This window comes from Spermophilus citellus (assembly GCF_964194105.1).
Source record: "Spermophilus citellus genome assembly, chromosome: X".
Classification (NCBI taxonomy): Eukaryota; Metazoa; Chordata; class Mammalia; order Rodentia; family Sciuridae; genus Spermophilus; species Spermophilus citellus.
In genome coordinates, this window is record NC_138190.1 from 26678607 (window position 1) to 26701373 (window position 22767).

Genomic DNA, 22767 nt, shown 5'->3' on the forward strand with positions numbered 1-22767 from the left:
TAGGGAATTATCTGTGTGCTGCTTATTTCAAAAACAAAGGGAATAAATTTAGTGTTTCTTGGTAGAAAAAATGTGTGAAAATGAAGGGCTTCATACATTACTACTTTTGAAAAGATTTTCATTTTCAAACACAGGATATTACAGTAATTGTTTATAGCACGATGGGTGTGAAGGTTATTTGTAACCCAGATTTACTTTTTTAGCTTTTTTTCCAAAGCAAGTTCTTTAAAAAGCTATATTATTGTCTTCTTGCTGTATCACAATGGTATAATGAATATCATTTCATAAAACCATGTTGTGTAATATAACATAGTGCACTATACATGGAAGGAGTAATGGTATGAATAATAATCTGTAATAAGATATAAGAAGTAGTCAAAGGTTTCTTTAAATTATCTGCCTATTTATATTATTTTATAAAGTTAGGTTTAAATAAAAGGCAATACTTTCTCATTTATTACACCAGTGATTTCTCAAAGTTGATAGTCTTAATATTTTAATGTATTTTTTAGTTGTAGGTAGAAACAATACCTGTATTTTATTTTATTTTATTTTATTTTTATGTGGTGCCAGGAATTGAATCCAGTGCCTCGCGCACGCTAGGCAAGCACTCTACCACTGAGCCACAACCCTGCCCCCCCCCCGATAATATTGATATTCTAGTCTGTGTAATTATTTGTTGTGAAGGGCCTGGTAGGATGTTTATCAGCTTCCATGGCCTCTACTTATTAGATGCCACCCTTAATATCATCCCTAGCATGTTGCAACAACCAAAACTTTCTCCTGATATTACTAAATGTCCTCTGAGTAAAATACTGATCTAATGAAATATTACCATATAAAAGTGTTCACATGAAAGGCATCATATATAATCTTACTCTGCACTGTTTCAGCTGTTTTTTTAGAATTTCTGAATCTCCAAGAGCAGGCCATTCCTCTTTCAGGAAAACATCAACTTCAGCCATCCATTTCTTCAGTGTTTTTATGTGATTCTGGAATAAGAGAACATTTTAAGGCATTACTGGGTGCTGATTACTTTTTACATAGTCCATCATGATGATATGTCCTAACACAAGCCCACAAACAACTCCCATGTTTGAAGGATGTCTCTAAGTAGCTCTTCAGGAAAAGAATATTTTTACTAAGACTGCATTTTTATGGTCTACTCTATGAGCACTGGTGTATGAAGTCTGCTATTGTTAAAAATAAAAAATTACTACCAAATGTGGTTTTATGATGTTCCTCTCGAGAACATTAAATCATATCCCCCTCTAGAGAAATTTTAAGTTACAAAACAACTCATGATAATACTAACAATGTGCCCTTACACTACATAAAACAAACTATGAACAATAAACTCAATGTAATAGTGTCTTTATAGCCTCCCTAAACCCGAACTTCCACAAATTGTTTTCTACAGTTGACACTTTAAAATAGTCCCTTCAGTTGGGAACTTTCAGACCAAGATTTTGTCAATTTTAAAGAATAAGTTTTTGCTTTTAATTTCTTATTTGCCTGACCAGTTTGAAGCAATGATCAGGTGAAAAAAATCTTATCTTTTGCTGCGTGCATTGGTGCATACCTGTCATCCCAGTGGCTCAGGAGGCTGAGGCAGGAGGATTGTGAGTTCAAAGCCAGACTCAACAATTTAGCAAGGCCATGTGTAATTTAGTGAAACCCTTTCTCTAAATAAAAAGGGCTGGGGATGTGGCTCAGTGGTTTAGCACCTCTGAACCCAATCCCTGGTACCAAAACCAAACCAAACCAAACCAAACCAAACAAAATCCACTTCATCTTTTATCATTCATAAATAGCCAACTACCTCCTAGTTTTCCTCCTTGTTGGACACTGTTTTTGATGCTTTTTTGGTTATTTTTCAAACATGTCTGTCACTTTGTTATTTCTATAGGATTAAACCACACTGTCTAGATGCACTATATTCTCTTAAATTTCTTTGAAAATATGTGTTTCACAGAATGTTTGCCTTTTAATATAATTAGTAATATTATTAAAAACACTTGAATAAATCTAGAAGCTTCAACATTACCACCTTCCTCACATTTTCAAAGCTACTTGTGCCTCTTCCATATCTACACTGTTCTTTTTCCAGTCTTATTAACTTCTTCATTACTGCATTATCACTTTTTGGTATCTGCCTGAGTCTTAGTGCACTGAAATCATTCCTGTACATTGATGACAGTAATCTCCTCTTCTCTTTTTCCTTTTTATGGTAATATGATTTTGGGGGAAGCAAAGGGTGGTACCAAAGATTGAACTCAGGGGCACTGGAACACTGAGCCACATTTCCAGCCCTATTTTGCATTTTATTTAGAGACAGGGTCTCACTGAGTTGCTTAGCACCTCACTTTTGCTGAGGCTGGCTTTGAATTCACAATCCTGCCTCAGCCTCCCAAGTCACTGGGATTATAGGCATGCACCACCATGCCTGGCCATGGTAATGTTTTGAAAATAAAAATGTAATTACATCTTTCCCTCTTGAATATAGTAGTAACTATCCTTTATTATTATTGCTGTTGTTGATGTTAATCCCATTACTACTTGTTTAAAATACATTTTCCAAAGAATGATATTCCAGAGCATTTTCTAATCATATATTTTATTAATCTTTAAACATATAGTACCTCCAGTGAGTTGAACATACTAGTTCTTTTGAAGCTTTCTTCCTGTTTATTTGCTGACTAAAATTTTCCTTATCAAAGTATACATAAGATAATATGTTCTCACTTGATGTTGGACTTCTTTCCTGCCTATTCCTATAATGTTTAATGCACTACACCATAAGGCTTTGAAGATGGAGGATGAGGTCATGAACCAAAGAATGCATACATGGGCTGGGGATGTGGCTCAAGCGGTAGCGCGCTCGCCTGGCATGCGTGCGGCCCGGGTTCGATCCTCAGCACCACATACCAACAAAGATGTTGTGTCCGCCGAGAACTAAAAAATAAATATTAAAAATTTTCTCTCTCTCTCTCTCTCTCTCTCTCTCTCTCTCTCTCTCTCTCTCTCTCTCTCCTCTCTCACTCTTTAAAAAAAAATGCATGCAGCTCCTGGCAAAAAAGAATTTTTTTTCATGTATGTTATATGTATGTATATATGTACACATATGTTTATAAATACAGACATGTAAATATGCATATTGTGCTTATAGAATATTTTAGGACTGCATAATACTTTAGATTGTAAATATTAAAAATAACTAAGCATTTGGACTGGAATTTAAATTCAGAAGCATCTTATTCCAGTGCTTTTCTATCATACCATGATGCTTTCAAAGTTTCTTTTTGACATTAGTATATTTCACAATTGACCAACCAAAAAGGACATTACCCATAGAATAGTTTGTATTTAAAATTATTAAGCTAACAATATGTCCAAGTCCTATTTGTATTGATAAAAAAATTAATTCTAAAGAAAATCTAAGAACCAGAGCTATTAATTACATTTTTAGGTAAAATACACAAATTATACTCCATTGATAAAGGTTTGTATGTTTGATCTTATTGATGTCTTCAAAGCTTTCTGGGGTTCCAATATCAATTTACCTTTAAATTTGACAATGCACTATTGGGGAAAATAAGTAAATAAGTGAACGTAACAGTCAAAATTGGAGTTACCTGTATTTTTCGAAGTTTATTCATTTGCTCTTCTAGCTTTTGGCAATGTTCTACCAGCTGCGAGGAGAGTTTCTTCCAGCGTCCTTCAATCTCTTCAAATTCTGATTGGTATCTCTGACTAATTTCAGAGGGGGCTTTCTTTGAAATCTCTTTCACAGTGGTGCTGAGATAATTTAAGCCACTTTGTTGTTCTTGCAGAGAACTTTGCAAAACCTCAAAATTGAAAAGAAAAAATACATTTATACTAAATAATTAACATTGATAAGTTTCCAATAAATTAAGAAATTAAGCATACTTAAAATGAAATCTATGTGAGTAAATGTTCTAATATTAGTTCTATCTACTGATAATTTAAGTTCTTTATAGGAATAACTTAAACATTATATAGTGATAGTTAGCAATTCATGCCATTTTTAAAAACAATGTCAAACATGTCCAAATCTTTATTTTATTTTACTGAACCAAAGAATTTTAGAACATTTAATTACATTGAACCAGGGGTATAAAATAACTACATTTATGATACAGTTAATGGAGCTTAACTTAATTATACTAAACTCTTAGGAGGACTTATCTCTAGTCTTTTTAAAACTATACTAAATTATTTTGATATAAGGTAAAAATAATTGAATAAATAACCAGATTAGGGGCCTATTGATGCCAGTTAACTCAAGTTTCATATTTTTCAAAAGGTGATATTTTATTTAAGTACTGAATTGAAATTCTAAGATAATTTTGGGAAAATTTTATAAAATTTATTTTACATCTAACCTGCATAGGTTTCTCCTACTCAATGTTTTTTATTTTTTTTTAAAAGAGAGAGTGAGAGAGGAGAGAGAGTGAGAGAGAGAGAGAAAATTTTTAATATTTATTTTTTAGTTCTCGGCGGACACAACATCTTTGTTGGTATGTGGTGCTGAGGATCGAACTTGGGCCGCAAGCATGCCAGGTGAGCGCGCTACCGCTTGAGCCACATCCCCAGCCCTCAATGTTTTTTAAATGTAACTTTGATTATAAAGCAATAAAGGCTCATGATTTAAGAATGAAAAAATATACAGAACTATTAGGGTTTTATATAAATTTTCCATTTTATTCATAACTAAATATTGACTCTCAACCATGTTATATGCACAATCATTCCTTCACTTATAATGTGACCTATATCATGCAAAAAAATTGACAAATGTGTAACTTTTATAGTTTGATAATACCTTATGCCTATTTTGTGATACTTGATCTTTTTAACATTACCTTTAACTTTGCTTATGTTTACTTTATTAAACTGGTATCCCATGACTGACTTTTTAGACACTATCTGGCATATAACTATATTCTGAGCTAATCATTGTAAGTAAGCCATTTCCCATGTCACCAGGTATTTTTTTTAAACATATGTTTTAGTATTTTTAATTATTTCCATTAGATCTACAAATTCATTTCTACCTTTCCTCATCTATAAATTATTTTTACATCTATCACCTATCTACTAATATTTTGAATATATTCTGGTTATTACTCTAAGATTTAGACTTTATGCAAATTATATACTCATATATATATTAATGAATATGTATTTTATTAGAAAATGTTGAAATTATTTCCTCCACAAAATAAAAATTATAATCCTAACAGTAAATGAAAATGTTTAGCTTATCACTTCCAGAAAAACAGTTAAGAGTTTTTGAGCATATGTGCCCAAATAGTATATGAAAAATGGTCTCATTTTGTAAATCTGTATTTCATCCTTCACGATTCAAGTTATATTTTTTTCATAGATTGATTGGCCATTTCTGCCCACTTTTGTTGACAACAGACTTTCTTACTCATACAAAAATTATTTTCCTTGGACTTGTTTTTCTTTAAAATTGTCTCTGGTGTTTTTACAGTGGCTGTTGTTGCATCCATTGATTTTTACGCATCCTCATTATGTTTACAAATCTGTATTTTTTAATTTCCAAAATATTTTCAACTCTGTATTTTATATGTTATTTCTGCTGTAACTTTTGAAGTAGGATCCTTACACTTTACAAATACTATTTATAAATAATTATCTTTCACCTATTCCTTTTTTAGTGGAAATATTCTTTTGTAATTACCTACTCTGCATTTCCTGTGAGATTTTCTCTACTTCCCTATTGCTATGCGTTTCTATTCATTCTTGAAAATTTATTAGTTCTATAAGGTCATAACTTTTTTTTCAACCAAACTCTGGAATCATTACACCACGTATTAAAAATAACAAAATATAACCATAAAAGATTAAACAGCTACATTTTGCTTGGTTTATAGTAAGTAGTTTAAACAGAACAATATATACTAGAAAAGACTTTTTAAAATTTCTTTAAAATTATTTCTTAGAAGAAGGACTAATCATACAAAGTTTATTTTTTCATAATCTCCAAATGTAAATATAATATTTAAGTTCCTAAATGTAAGTAATGAATGTTTTCACATCTTTAAAAAAATTGAATATACAACTTAGGCTTTTTGAATTAATAGGAAAAGTATGGCAAATATCATATATTTTTTTCATATTTCATATTAGTATGTTTATCTTTCCAGATATATGGCTGTTAAAAATGGTTACTAGAACTCAAATAAAAAATTAAACATTATATTTGATGAGTATTTATATTCAAGTCAATTTTACAAATGTACTGATTTTACCCTTGTTTCTTTGAGAATTGAGAAATATTTATTTTATTTGTTCTTTTTAGATATACATCATAATAGAATATATTTTGGCATATTATACCTAGATGGAGTAAAATTCTAATGAGGATCGTATTCTTGTGGTTATACATGATGTGGAGTTACCCTGGTGTGTATACAAACACCAGGATAGGAAAGTTATATCCGATTAATTCTACTGTCCTTCCAATTCTCCACCCCTCCCTTCCCTTCATTCCCCTTTGTCTAATCCAATGCATTTCTATTCTTCCCCTCCTCACCCTCCCTTGTTGTGGGTTAGCATCCACATATCAGAGAGAATATTTGGCCTTTGGTTTGGGGGGACTGGTTTGTTTATGTCATATAGCACCATATTCTCCATCTGCATACATTTACTGACAAATGCTGTAAGTTCATTTTTCTTTATAACTGAGTAATATTCCATTTTGTGTGTAAACGATAAACCAATGGGGGAATTTTGGTGGCTTTTTTTAATAATTGAAACCAGTAAATCTGAAATTGTGTACTAAACTAAAAATATACTTTGTACATCAACAAAATGTTTTAAATGAGAGTATTTTATATGTACACATTTCTAAATATACACATACATATATGTATATACACAGTACATAAATTAGCTATATATTTATGGTAGAGAGAGAAAGGTGGCAAAAATTCACAAATTATATTCTCAAAATCTCTTCTTCATTTGTTGCACTGGTAAGCTATCATTCTTGTCATTTTAATTTTAATGTTAATTTAAAATTACATCAACATGGTATCTTGATATGAGAGATTCACTGTGTTGTTTATGATATTCAAATATCCACAGACCTTCAACTCTCCAAGTCTCTGCTCCATGATTTCATATTCAGTGACACTAAGCTGAGGTATAGCAAGTTTGTTTTCTGACTGCTGGATCCATGTCCGGATGGTACTCATTGTTTCCTGATAGCGCATGGGTGGCAAAGTGTCAAAAACTATCAAAAGTGGGAAAAAAAAAGAGAGAGAATCATTTAACCATTTGAAAATTTTGTCCTGTTTACCCAAAGTGTCAAACTCACCCATGAAACTGAGTTTAACTATTAACAAAATGTGGAAATCTGAAACATAGAGTATAATTATGACAATAAATTCCTACCACTTGTCTGGTATGTCAGGAATGTCAAAATTGTACTGAATTTTGAAATCATTCTTGCAAACTCTATATTGATAAATTCAGATTGTAAGGTCAGGGAACAAATATACAGACAACTGGAGTTATTGTTTTAGAGCCATATATATTATATTCAGAGAAAATGAGCAGTCTCTAACTACACCTAACTTCAGAGGCTACTCTTTCTGTGTTTGCCTTTGAAGAAAACAGTATAATTACCCAAAGTCCTAGATATTTTAAATTTTATCTGTCACCTCTGATTTTAATAAAACTAAACCAACTGATGTGTGTTGAATATATATCAGGAAGGCTAATAATAAGCCAATAAGTATTACCAGATCTAATTCTTATAATTAAATCTGTGAGATATGCATTGTTAAAACTATCTGAAATTGATGAATCTGAGGCTTTTTGTAGAAAGGCATTTGGTAGTGGTTTTGACAAAAAAGATATATATATTTGTGTACATGCCTTGTAATAATAAATATATGATAAAATATATGTGTATACTAGGCCTTTTATAATATATACTCTGTATTATGGAATGTGCCATATACAATGTTTGTTTATTAAGTTCTGAAGCATGTACGTGTGTGTACATAAAATTTTAGTTATAGTGACCATGTTCAATGAAATTAAACCTAAAATTAAGAATTTTGCTAACAATTGGAGACCTTAACAATGACATAACAGATTTCAAGGATAATCAAAATGTACTTCTAGAACAGGAAAATGCAATATGTGAAAATCAGGAGAAATTGGATGTGTATAACAGTAAATTAGACAAGGAAGAACAAACAACCATTAAAGTGAAAGATACATGAGAAATGAATACTTGGAATGAAATAGACACATAGGTTAGAAAATAATACAACACCAGTATGATAGTCTAACATAAATGTACCCCAGAAAGAATGTGGCACAATTTATATATGAAGAGATAATAGCTATTGTCCTAAATGGAAAAAAAAAACATAACCCAAGGTCCAAGTTTACACAATTATATCATTAATTAAATATCATTTATTTTTATAGCTAGGAATTGAGTGCCACTTCTATATGCCAATTCCTTCTACATGAAATAGGAAATTATTTACATTTATCTGGGAGCTCATGCTCAAATTTAGTAGATTTTAATCTGAGCATTTCTGATTTCTCATTAAATTATCTCTATGGTACTTTCGACTTCACTGTTCCATTTCATATAAATAATGTTCCATTTCATATAAATAAAACCAGATATTTTTATTTGAATGTTAGATGATAATAAACAAAGAGGTACCTCATGATTCTCAGTGAAATAGTTTGTTATGATGAAGTAAAAGGATGTGTCTGAGAAGGTATTTGAGCAAGAGATATTGAAAAAGAAAGCAGAGGCAAGGGGATATGATGGATGGATTATAAACTGCAAGAAGACTGATTTAATTGAAATTGAATATGTACATTCTGGAAAAGAGTGCTTGTTTCCCTTGTGACCATAGCTGAAACAAACGTGTATTATAAGCTTGCTAGAGGTTTTATTAATCAGCCCAATTTTATCCAGATGATGAGTGTATATGTCAGTAGAAGAGATAAGAAAGTGTTGGTGAAGATGTTCAAATTACTTTTTATTAGAAAGAGATCAACAAGTTTTTATGAACATCTAATGGGATGGCTTCTCTCTTTTTTCAGAAACAGCTGTGTAGCATGACAATTAGAAACTCTGATTCTGCAGTTTAGAAAACCTGGCTTTGGACTTGATTATCTATTTAGTAGTTTCAGGAAATTACTTCACTTTTTAGTACCGTAGACCTTATTTAATAGAAATAAGGATGATGATACTTTGGGGGCAATTAAAGGAGGTCATTCATTGATTATTCCTTCATTCGGCAATAATTTATTCAGTACTTTGAGCACCAGGAATTCAAGAAGTAAAAATAAAAGACAATAAAAACCTCAGTTCTTAATAATTCAAAATAGTTGGTGAGTCAGTAAATGAACTAGTAGACAAATAAATAGATCATAATAACAAATAGAAATTTCTGAGGAGTAAGAAGATTTTACCAGGTCTGTGGGCAGGGGAGAGATCATTTCAGATCTTGCACTAAAAACAACTTAAGATATATAATTACATACAAAAAATGTTGGAACACATGAGGACTTACACAAAGGATGGTGGGCAGCCTATAGGTCTGCAACAGCAGGAAGTCAGTACCATCCCAAGTGCTAGAGGTACATGGGAAGAGCTGGGATATAATGTCACAAGAACTCAGTCATTGGGGCCAGCCCTCAGGATCATAATTCACAAGGAACTTCCCTGTTGGGATGTTAGACCCTGAGATATGACATTTCCAGAAGGAGCTAGAACCTTGGAGGACTCATTCTCAGCCACTGATGGAAACACACCTGTTATGGTTTGGATGTGGTGTCCCTCAAAACTCGTGTGAGACAAGGCAAGATCTGGAGGAGAAACAATTGGGTTATGTCCTTAACCTAATCAGAAAATCACTGATGGGATTAACTGAGTGGTGACTGAAATGGTAGGGTGTGGCTGGAGGAGGTAGGAATTGGGGCGTGGCTTTGGGGGATATATTTTGTATATGGAGAGTGAAGTCTCTCTGCTTCTTCATCACCATGTGAGCTGATTTTCTCCTTCATACTCTCCCACCGTGATGTTCAGCCTCACTTCTGGCCCTGAGGAATGGAGCCAGTCTTCTATGGACTATGACCACTGAAACTGTGCACACTCAAACTTTTCCTGCTCCACAGTTGTTCTGGTCAGATCCTTTAGTCACAGAAGTGGAAAAACTGACTAAAACAACACCCTAATGCAGTAAGACACATATCCTATGTTATCTCCTTTTCCTACCTTCAGTGTTTCATGAGGCATTCCACTGGCCAACCCAAGCCAACAGCCTGTTTTTAAAAGAATCCTGAGCAATGAATTTTTAGTGGGAAGAACAGGGAATGACACTAAAAGCAAAAAGACAAATGATCTGCATGAGGACCATGGTGGGGAGTAAATAGAATTTGATTAAGAGAGGCAAGGGACATCCATATTTTTTCCAGTATGCTATTTCTTAATTTTAGTTGTTTGGTATGCAGATTTTTTTTCATTATTCAAACTTTTATATGTCATAGGGCTTCCTTAGATAGAACAAAAGTATATAATAAATAAATAAACAGAAAAAGGGCAGCAAGTGACAAAGCAGTGATCAAAAGGCCTCTCGGTGAAAGTACCACTTGAACAATATAAAATAACGGAAGGAAGAACCCATGTGAATAGCAATAGGAAAGGTTTTCCAAGTGGATAAAAATAAATGTAAATCTTCTGAGACAAGAATATTGGTAGTAGTGTAGGAGCAATGCAAGGAGCAAGTATATTATGAACAATGTGACCTAAGTGGAGTATGGTCAGACACAAGGGCATGGGAGTCTCCCTTGGGAGATATGATGATGAGGACCCATGAAGATGATAATGAGATGCTGTATTTTACTCTATATTATTCTATATCTCCTAATTACTTAGTTCATTACTGAGTATATAGCACATCTGTTATGACTATTAGTATTAGCTATGAAAAGTGACACTAGAAAATAGGAAATTATAGGAGACACACTTGAATTATAGTAGAAATTCTAAGGGTTTAATATAATTTTTTTCATTCGATCAATAGAGAAAACTTCCTGTTCAGGAAGAGAGGAAAAGATGAATGGAGATATTTATTTTTTATTAGTTTGGCAAAATCAGATCCTCAGCCAAATCCAAATATACTATTCTGAAATAATTTACAAACACACACATCAACTCATAAACATACACAATACACCTACATGCTTATTTTGACACAGACTCTGGAAGAACAGCAACTTTTCTCCTAAAGACTAAAAGTTGCCAAATTATAGGAAAATGTTTCATGTCCTTAGGTTTACCTAAGCAACATAGTTTGAATATCAGATAATATTTAATGTTTTTATACACATACACACACACACAGAGACATATTTTCTGTGTTATTACCAAGGCATAAGTCATTATATTGCACAGAATATTTAACCAATAATTTGTAAAAGTGTTAAGAATAAGTTTAGGAGAGTCTTGGCATTACTAGCATCCTGGAGAAAAAGTAAATTATATTTTCAATAATTATACTGGAGTGATCACTGCATAGAGTGAACATGTATTAAACTATCACACTGTGCCCCATAAATATATACAATTAAAATAGTGATTTTTGTAAAGAAATAGTAAACATTTGAGGTGATCAGTATGCCAGTTACACTGATCTTGTTACATATTGTATACATGTACTGAAATATACCCTACAAATATGTACACTTAAAATAAGTTAATTAAAAATGAACATGTATTTTAAATTGTTTTCTAAATTGTATCTATGTTAAATGAAAGGAAATACAGACTTGCAGATTTCCTATTTATCAAATGATTCAAAGAAATAAGATAACAAGAGCATGGTGGAGTATATAACCAATACTTAAAATACAGGTATACTTTAAAATATCATATATTTCCCAAATTCAGTTGGCATCCATCTATGGAGGAGAAAAGGAAAGAAGGAAGGAGGGATGTAAAGATGGAAGGAAATGCAATAAAGTCAAATAACTAATTTATTTAAAGCATAGGATAACATGAATTAAGCATCTCTAAAATCTAGGAAAAAGATGAACATTTATATATTTGATACATTTTCCCATGATAACCAAAATAGTTCTAGCTGGATATTAAAATAATCATATGACTTGATAAATTGTTTTTCCATTAATTCTCAGAAAACCTAAAAATATACACATTAGTTTATATTATCCGAAGAATAATTTACATCTAATGTTTCAGATTCTCTTTAAAAACTTGATCAAGTATCAAGGTATCTATATCATCATTTTATGTGGGCACTGTTTGTGTTCTTTGCATTAATGTAAAATATTTCAAACTTTGATTGAGGATGTTTGGACATATTTTTGTCTTCTGACCTGGATCCTGAGTCAACTCTGAGTGTTTCAGATGAATTGTAAAGCAGGGAGATAAAATTTAAAAAGGACTTATAAAGACCATAGTTCCTTTTTAAAATTTTTAATTGATAAATGATAGTTGTATATATTGGTTTATATTGGTAAGTATTTGTACTCGGGGAAGTAGAGAACAGAATGATGGTTACCAGAGACAGAACGGGGAAGACAGGGAAAGGGCATAAAGATTCAGTTAGACAGGAGAAATCAGCTTTATTTTTCTACTGCAAAAAATGCTGACTATAATAAATAATAAAGCATTATGCATTTCAAAATTGCTGAAAGTCTACAATTCCTGAAATAGCTACCTTTTTACTCATGTGTAGGTTCACCAACCAGGACATATGTCTGAAGAACTATGGTAATAGTTACCTAATGAGCTCTAATCACACCCTTAAGTCTACAGGACTTATGTCTCAGGAAGTACCTGTTAGATTCTCCCCTTTAGACTCCTTCTGGTCTCTGTTTAATACAGAGTGAAATAATTCAATTAGAATTGTCAATCTTATTTTCTATCACCATTTCAAATCTGTATTCTGGTAGAGGACTTGAAGTCCCCCGCTGATTACTAAATCAACTTTCCATTCTGTTCTGAGAAAAGACAGAACAACTTATGAAAGAGAAAAATGCAGAAAATATTATTCCCAAAGTCTATGGAAATGATGTAGGCCATCAGAAAATAATGAAGAAATAGTTGTTAAATGAGATGCACATTCCAAAGGTTAGTTTATTGAGCAACAGAATACCAAGTGTGTTTCAGAGGTTATTTATCAGGCTAACAAAAGGATATATATTTAAATCTATCATAAATGTGATTATAATCATTATTCTTTTGCAATATTTTTGTGATCTTGTTATTATTTACATTTTAACAGTATTAATTATTCCTTATATAGGTTATTTTTAATGTTTAAGTGGGAAATATCATACTTAAATTCAAACTGGTTAGGGAATCAATACCTTTCTCAAAATTTTATGCATTGCTTTTAACATAAAGTTATTATTTTATTATAGTCATGGCTCAAAGCTCATAGTTTTCATTCACTCTGTTCTCTTGTATCTAATAAAACTAGGCTTGGTAATTTTCATTCCATTAATTCTGAGTATTGAATATGGGCAACATACATGGGATGGGATCCTCTGAATTTTTAATACTTTTCTATTTAATGAATCTGACTTTCATTGCATGTATTTGTACTAAACAACCTGACAAAGAACTTTCACAGGATTTACTTCATATTGATAAGCTTTGCTGAACATACATATTTTTTCAATTCCCCCCGAATTACAATCCTCAACCAAAGTTGGCATTTCATTGAAATTGATCAGAGTGAAAAAGCTAATCTGTTGGGCATTGTTCTGAGGTGTTTTTAAAGAAACAAATTCTCAGAATAGTTTGGCAATCAAACTATCTAATATGGTTTCTGGAGCAAGGTAGAAAACTATATATATATATATATATATATATACATATATATATATATATATGTATATATATGTATGTATATATATATACATACATATATATACATATATATATATGTATATATATATAAACATTAAAATAACGAATTAATTGTTATCCTTCCTTTCTGGGAATGTAACAATACCACATAATGCCAAAAAGGATTGCTGTCAATGCTTAGAAAATTCTTTTACAAATTTGGAACACTGTGTTCCATATAAAGAGATATGCTAGTGAATCCCAATTAAAGTCTTTTAATTTTGTTTTATATTAAAAAGAAAGAAAGAAAAGAGTCTTGTATGTAAGCCAACATCCCCAAAGGCAAATTGAATATGAGCAGCTCTACCTCCTAGTCATTCAGATATTTTGTGGGTGCTATGGTTGTAATCCCAAACTAGGAGCAGAAATAGTCCAGGTCCATATAGGGAAATTCACTTTATTCATTTGGTATAAAAATACATATTAATAATTCAACCAAATTGCAGTTTATTTACACAATAAGTCAATAAATATATACAATTTAATATTGTGACCATCTTAAAAGACCTCAAGTGTGCTACTGATACCATTTTACCCAATCCAGATGTATAAAAATATGGCCAAATGATTTATCATTTAGTTTTTTAATACTTCTAAATATAACTTTCATCTCAAAATATTCTTATGACAATTTCTACTATTCTTCTATAGCATCATATTATAACCTATAGATACCATTTAATGTTTTACATGAAGAATGGAAATGTTAAAGGATGGTATGAGTGTCACTCAATCTGTAAAATGTCCATGATGCTTAAGTTCCATTCTCACAAAAGGCCCTAAATAAGGTCTGGCATGAGGAAAATATAGATGGGTTTACAGGCACTATATCTAAGATCATCACATATGTATTTTCAATACTGGGAAAGGCACCTAGGGCTTTGTGCATGCTGGGCAAGCACCCTGTCACTAAACTACACCCTAAACCTGTAAGATTTTTTTAAGAAAACAAACAAACAAAAACACTAAAATGTGAGTCCTTTACTAATATTCATCTTTGGAACTACAGATGCATTTTCATTTTAATTACTTTTTTTAAACAAGTTTGTATCAATAGTGGTTTATTAAAACACAAGTTTCTTTTGTGTTTTTGTTGAATTTTCCCTGTTACAGGTTTTTGTCTAAAATTATCCCTATTCTTTCAACAATTCTGTCGTCAAGACATCCTGTTAAATTTTAAAAATAATATTTATTTTTAGTTGTAGTTGGACACTATACCTTTATTTATTTATTTTTTGGTGGTGCTGAGGATCGAACCCTAGGCCTTGCACACATTAGGCAAGTGCTCTACTGCTGAGCCACAACCTCAACCCCATCCTGTTAAATTTTAAAGATGACACTTTTTTATGTTCCAGCATAGCAAGTTGGCATGCTTGCCAAGATTCTCGAGGCCAAGGAGCAATTCTTGTACCTCATTATATCAATCACATAATTAGTTTAAATAAATATGTCTTTTATTTTTGCTGTTGGATGTATAGATAACAAAGAATGAAAAAAAGTACTATTTATACTTAGTTTTTAAAAATTGTATGTTTTTTCATAATTGTCTCTGGAATTAAGAAGCAAATAAACAGAGCGTGTGTCTACTGAAATAAAAGATGCATTTACCTAGACATATTAAATATAAAAGTTAAAATATGCAAATTCTAAGACAGCAAATTAAGTCAATCTTCTAACCTGGAGTTGGAAAAGTTCATTCAAGTCAATCTCCATTTTAATTTTCAATCTCAGTGTCTTAATATGGAATAGCAGCAACTATCTACAGAACTTGAAATCATGGTCATAAACTATATTTGCTCTATATCCTATTTTTTTCTACTATCCCAATGAGAGGGGACGTTATTTCCTATAATTATAGTAAGAGTGTCCACTCAACACACTCTCTCATATCATTACTTCTTCAAGAGCTACATCTATTTTTCTTTATCATCCCTAGCACAATGCTAGTTCAACATGAAATGGACTCTCACTTCTGTGGCTATTATATTTAGCTATCTTCCTGCTTCCTCTTAGAATCATTTTTCATTTTTTTCTTCACATATAAGCTAGGGGCTAATGTTTTCAGTAATACAAATAAGACTAATTTCTCCAATGAAAATTCTTTTAGAGATTTCAACTATTATTAATATAACACAAATTTTACATGTAAACTACAGGGGCCTTCAGAAATGCTACCCTAATCTTGTCCTAATATTTCCATGATTTACTAGGTTCCAGTCTTTTTGTCTTCCTTTCTGTCTCATGGACATGCCAAGCCCTTCTTCACTAACTTTGGCGTTCTGCCTGGTTTTGGTTCCTCTTAACATCTTTTCTCCAACTTATCACACATTTGACACCTACATATTATATAGGATTGGTTTAAACATAATCTCCCTAGCATCAGGGTGTATGTCACCAAAATGATTTTAATCTATGATATTATTTAGATATTGTTATTCTCTCTCTTTCGGTAAGCTACATTAGGACATAAACATTACTCTTGGTTTTCTCTAAGTACCTGATGCCCAGCACTTTCAGGGAACATAGGAGATGTTCCAAATATTAATCATTGAGTGAATGAACAATACAATGCTTTGCCAGCAATATACAGGGATAAAACAAAATAATGTCCTTTTGAAATTTTAAAACAAAGAAAACACATTCTTTGTCATTAACTAATGTTAAAACCAAATCAAACCAACAAAAACCCTATTATATTCTTGACACAATTTTCACCTCACTATTGAAATAAACTCAAATTATATTGTAGATTAAATTTCCACTTAGAAAAAGGGTATATCTTCTTTGTTAATTGATTATTCATAATAAACTAGGTCCTATTTTAATATTCATCTGAAGTACAGCATAGCTTTCCTGGTTTTTAGTTATTAGAAAAGTATTTTAGCAATTGTTTTGGGAGACAATTGTAAGTCCTCTGTCTCCAAGTTCTAGGCCAAAAATAATCTGTTTTTCTCTAAAGACTGTGGACATTTCATATAAATGGAATCTTATAATACATATTCTTTTGTGACTGGCTTCTTAGGACAATGTTTTCAAGATTTATTTAGGTTGTAGTATTAATCAGTACTTCACTCTTTTTGTTAGTGAATAATATTGCATTGCATTAACATACTCATTTTTTAATATATTTATCAGTTGATAGGTATTTGAGTTACTTTCACTAGTTGACTATAATGAATAATGTTGTTGTCCATTCTTTCAGTTATTCAAATCCTAATAGCTCACATGTGACACTGGGATAATAAAATATATACTCAAGACGTTTTTTTTTCCCCTGAGGACTAAGTAATATAATTAACAAAAAGGTTATTTTAGACTAAAACTTATTAAAAATAAGGTGCATTTTATCTTTTTATTTCTTATATAATTTCTGCCAATTTATAAACACCAATTCCTTATACTGCTTTTTTACCATTTAAAGTATAAAGTCAGTTTATTTTACTGCGAGAAAACTAATAAAGAAAAAAATTAAAAATGAAATAAAAGGGCAGATGTGTAGGAGATATTGTTAGCTCTCATTTGCTAATTACTTAATATATTCAAAGTAATTTGGAATAATACAAGAAATAGATTTACTCCATGGTAACAATTTGTGAGTATAGCATATACATGTATAATACTTTGAAATACTTATGAATTAACAAAATAACCTCCCGTGTGATTAAATGCAGCAAAATTTTCATTTATTACATGTATTTCATATTTAATTATAGGATCAATCAATCAAGGCAGGCTTTCTAAAAGGGTGAGTAGAAACATTAAAAATGTTTGAATAAATCAAATAGGAGGAGAGAACTTTAATTTGGAAATAAAAAGAGTGAGAAATTTTGGAAATTTCATAAACAATTATTACATGTATATAGAAAAGGAAGAGAGATGATAATGTGGATGGATATATTGAAGAGTATATGAATATTCAGCATGTTTTATTATTTTTTATAATAAAAACCACAATAAAAACACAATATAATAAAAGACAATAACTTGTGTTACTTAGCAATAACACAAGTTATTGTTATATCTCAGTTATTGTTAAATTGAAACAAGTTGAGCCTTAATAGGCATATGAAAATCAAAATATTTTCCAGTAAAAATGCTCTTTGCCCATTGGTTGTAGTATATCCATTAAAACATTCTTGATTTGAAGGGAGTTTTATGGATTTTTATGACAAGATAAAATACATTTTTGTTAAATAAAACAACATATAAAAATTTAGAAGATTCAAAATTTGGTTGTATAGAGGTAAAGCAAGAAGTATACTGAAATCCACTAGAGGGAGCTGATATTATTTTAAAGTTTTATAACCTAATTCCCCATCAGAAAAAATAAATCCCTTAGCAAAAACTGCTTTGAAAGTATAAGAGAAAAAATTTTTTTTTGTATTTTGCTTTATGTAGTTCATTTCATTTTCTAAAAATAAAAAGCTAGGAAATGAGGAAAGCTTCACTTTTTCAGCATATTAATTCTAGAAATGTTATTCTATAGTAAATTTTTTGAAATATTTACAAAGAAATGCAGTGGGAAAACATATCTTCCAACTAATTGAAATTTTTGTAGGAAACAAACACATATCCTTACACTTCTTATAAAATGGATTTTTAAAAATATTTTATCTTTATGCCTTAATCCCCAAATATATCCTATAATTCTTTGTATATTCACATGAACACATATGTATGTATGTATGTATGTGTGTGGCAGATCAAAAACACATTTACTGGAGAATAAAACTGTTAATAAACATGTGTCTCAAAAGAAACTTATCTTAAAATTTAAATTGATGGATAGAGATATTTCTGAGCAGATACTAGGTATATTAAGAAAAAATTAGTGAAAGACAAAGAGAGATCTTGAAAAATTTGCTAGTCACATGGTATACATTTGTATAACCACTTTATTTTTATTTTTCATTTTATCATCAAAGGAGAAAAGGATAATTTATATAATTATAGTTATCCAAAAGTAAAATATAGCCCAAAGTATAATTTTTCCATAGCTGAGTTTCAGTTGCCACATATATGCTATAGCTATAATACTCTCCATGTGAATTGATAGACATATTAAAAGATGCCTACAAAAATATCTTTATACAGAACAAACTGGATTTAATGAAAGCCTGCTCACATGGCCTCAACTGCTCTTTTATTTTCTTCAATATTCAAAATGCCTGATTCTGAAATTTGCAACCCACCAAGGATAAGTTATAGGTATAAAAAACATGTTTTATTTGCTTTTCAGTGCAGTTGTGAAATTATTATGGGGGGGAAGAAATATGTTGTTTGCCAACACAAGTTATTTTATTACTTATTAACAGAGGTTGTAGAGAAATAGTTCTATCCAAAAAAGTTATTCTTTAATGTTAGTATTTTCTGTTCTCCACACAAATAATCAATTTGAAAACTTTCAAGTTAGTACTTTATAGTATTTTTACTTACTTGTTTGTAGCTCTTTCTCTCTGGCCTGCACATCAGCAAAGACTTGGTTAAAATGATTTGTAAAGGCCACAAAGTCTGCATCCAGGAACATTGGCCCTTGTCCTTTCTCTTTCAGGGCTATGCTTTGAATTTTTAATCGCTCAATTTGAGGCTGAAGAGCTGACAGCCGGTTGACTTCATCCTGTACCATAATTTAGAGTATTAAAAGTAAATAACACTTTTACTTTGCATACATTACATTTTGCAAACTAAATTGTTAAAAGGCAGCGATGCAAGCTTAACTTAATACCTTTAACAAACACTGGATAAGAAACATCCATGATGGTTTAAGAAAATCTAAACCACTAATCATCAATTTAAGAATGCCAGGGCTCTATTTTCAATTTCTATTACCATATATGATGATCTTTAAATTCAAGATGATATCATTTAGAGAATTAATGGGCATGAATGCATGCACTGGAAAAGTACTATGAATGATCTTAAATGTTTTCCATAAAAAGATGTTTGACTGCACCCCTGTTATCTCAAAATTGTTTGCCTTTGCTTCAAACTCTAAGTTCATTCAATAAATAATATTTATTATTTCATGTGTATAAATATAAATCATATGTACTCTCTAGATATATGTATACATCCATACTGTATTAGATTACAATACATAAACATTTTAGATCTTATGCATATATAATATTTGCATATATATACACACATATACATATATGTGTGTATATATATATACACACACACACACACACACACACACATACACACACACAGTTAATGCATATACTTATATCTGTATGCCTCTACCTTTAGTATGGCCTCATTGCTTCTCCTGACCAATCAAGCAATTGCCACTTTTTCAAATACGCTGATTATTTGTCTAGGTTTTCTTTTGTCCTGATATGATTATTAACAGCACCCATTTTCACTCTTGATATTACTCTGGTTTAGATGGTAAAATCACATGAATAGTGATGTGCTGTCCAAAATGGTAGTCACCAGAAGCACACAGCTACCGAACACTGGAAATATGGCTTTTTGAAACTTAGATGTACAAAATTTTAAAATTCACACTAAATTTTATTTATTTGTTTATTTATTTATTTTTGTGGTTCTAGAATTGAACCCAGGGCCCTGTGCATGTGAAGAAAGCACTCTACCAACTGAGCTATATTCCCAGTCCCTACACTGAATTCTTAACACTGAGTGTGAAAAAATTAACAACACAAATGATTTCATTATTTAAAAATATTGATTAAACTTCAAAATAATATTTTTGACAAGTCAGGTTAAATAAAAGGCACTATGAAATTAATTTACCTGTTTCTTATATTTAAATATAGTTTCTACAACATTCAAAAGTCTATATATGGTTTGAGTTTGTGTCTTGCATTGTATTTGTTTTGGACAGTGCTTTTCTCTACATAAATGTTTTTGTACCCTTGTTTCCAGTGAAATTTTAATTAGTTTGTATTTGATACTTACATAACTTTAACTCAAACAGAAATTTTGAAATGTTCTTTTAAAAATATCACCATGGTTGCTTACTTGTAATTGATACCTGTGCTACCTTTAGAAAAAAAGCACTTGGGGTTGTTTACCATTTAATATGTAAAAAACAGGATAATTAACATTAAAAATTGGAACATGAGCCAATTACAAGGAGGGAAAAATTAAAAGAATTACAGCAATTATGAACTAAATTTAAATCTGAGCTTCCTGGCAATCACAGAGAAAAGGCAAAATAAAATCAATTGTTAATTTTGGATGCAGGCATATTATTTTGGAGAGAGTGATTTGTCTTGGGATGTTAGAAATGAATTTATCACCTAAAAACTTCTTTCACAGCAGCAAGACTACATTATGGTCAATGCTACTTGTTCTGCTTTAGAAGATATTAAGATAACTTTCCGAGGAATGATAGTATGATGTTATAATCATTAGTTGATTCAGGTAGGCTAATTTCTAACAGTTGAAATCTTTGGATAGTTGAAGACTGAGGACATTTAAACAAACTGGAAGGTAACCCATCTGGTCTTTATTCATTCAAATAGAAATCCTTTCATCAAGTGCTAGAAGATAAGTACATATCCATGGACAATGAATATTAAATAGATAAAGGGTAAATCCTACGTATTTCTTTACATAATACACTAGACTCACATTGACACTCAGCATTGACATCTGCTGTGAACATTTAAGAAACTGATTTACATTATGCCAGACGGAGGGCAGTCATTTTTTCCCATTCAATGGGCTCTAGAAATCCTAAAGTACAATCAAGTGTGTTGCACAAAACAAAGCTGACTTTGAAACCAATAAAACATTTGTACAAATGCTCACTCGAGACTAAAAATTCTGAGGATAAATCATAGGAGAAATCATTTTGAACTGAACTATTCGACATTTAAAATATGTTAACAATTAGCCACTGTTTCTATAAAAGGGCTTGGTGTGATCTTCCCTCCAAGATAAGGGATCTTTTCTGAGCTTGTTTATCCTTTAGAATAATATGCTTAACTGATGAAAATTTTTGTACTTTTCTCAGGAAAGGGTCATGGATTCCTTCTAATTCTCAAAAGGTTTTCTAAACCACAACATATTAAGAACCAGTTGTGCTGAGCATTAGATTATAAGCTACATCTATACTCTAATACAGAAATGTCTCCAAAAAATAAAAAGAAAGAAAGAATGAATTGTGGTGCACACCTGTAATCCCAGGGGCTCTGAAGGCTGAGGAAGGAAGATTGTGAGTTCAAAGCCAGACTTAGCAACTTAATGAAGTCCTAAGAAACTCAGTGAGACCCTGTCTAAATAAAATATAAAAAAGTGCTGGGGAGGGCTGGGTTTGTGGGTCAGTGGTAGAGCACTTGCCTAGCACATGTGAGGCCCTGGGTCTGACGATCAGTACCACATAAAAATAGATAAAAGAAAAATATTTAATAAAAGGGGGGCTGGGGATATGCCTCAGTGGGTAAGTGCCTGTGAATTCAATCCTCAGTACCAAAAAATAAAACTAAAAAGAAACAATTAACAAATCAGATGATGTAATTTATTTACCTATCATTAGTCATAGTCAAATATTATAATTGTATCTCTTGAATGAGTGATATTAAGCTTATCTGCTAAATATTTTACTTAAACTTATTTTAAAAATTAATAGGAACCCAAAGGTCAGGGAGAAAGAGTAGTGGTTGATAAAGAGAAATGGGATTGTGTCATCATAAGCCGAAACTTTGTGGCTGGATGCACAAAAAAAAAAAAATTCATTTTGGATGACTCCAACAACCTTGAAAGAATGTTTATACACCTATCATGGATTTCACGTTGCTCCTCAGATTAAGATCAAA

General features: G+C 31.2%; 1 protein-coding gene across 6 annotated transcripts in view; it reads right to left on the bottom strand.

Moving 5' to 3' along the window:
- Positions 1 to 22767, bottom strand: part of DMD (dystrophin) — a gene marked incomplete at its 3' end in the record, with an annotated part of 2539585 nt that overhangs the window by 1382232 nt on the left and 1134586 nt on the right. For all 6 annotated transcript variants that reach the window (XM_081277777.1, XM_081277778.1, XM_081277780.1 and 3 more), the window contains 4 exons: positions 19412 to 19592; positions 7143 to 7288; positions 3636 to 3848; positions 879 to 992 (listed from right to left, as the gene is read on the bottom strand). In XM_081277777.1, coding sequence (XP_081133903.1) covers positions 879 to 992; positions 3636 to 3848; positions 7143 to 7288; positions 19412 to 19592 — 654 coding nt within the window. The remainder of the gene's footprint in view (positions 1 to 878; positions 993 to 3635; positions 3849 to 7142; positions 7289 to 19411; positions 19593 to 22767) is intronic.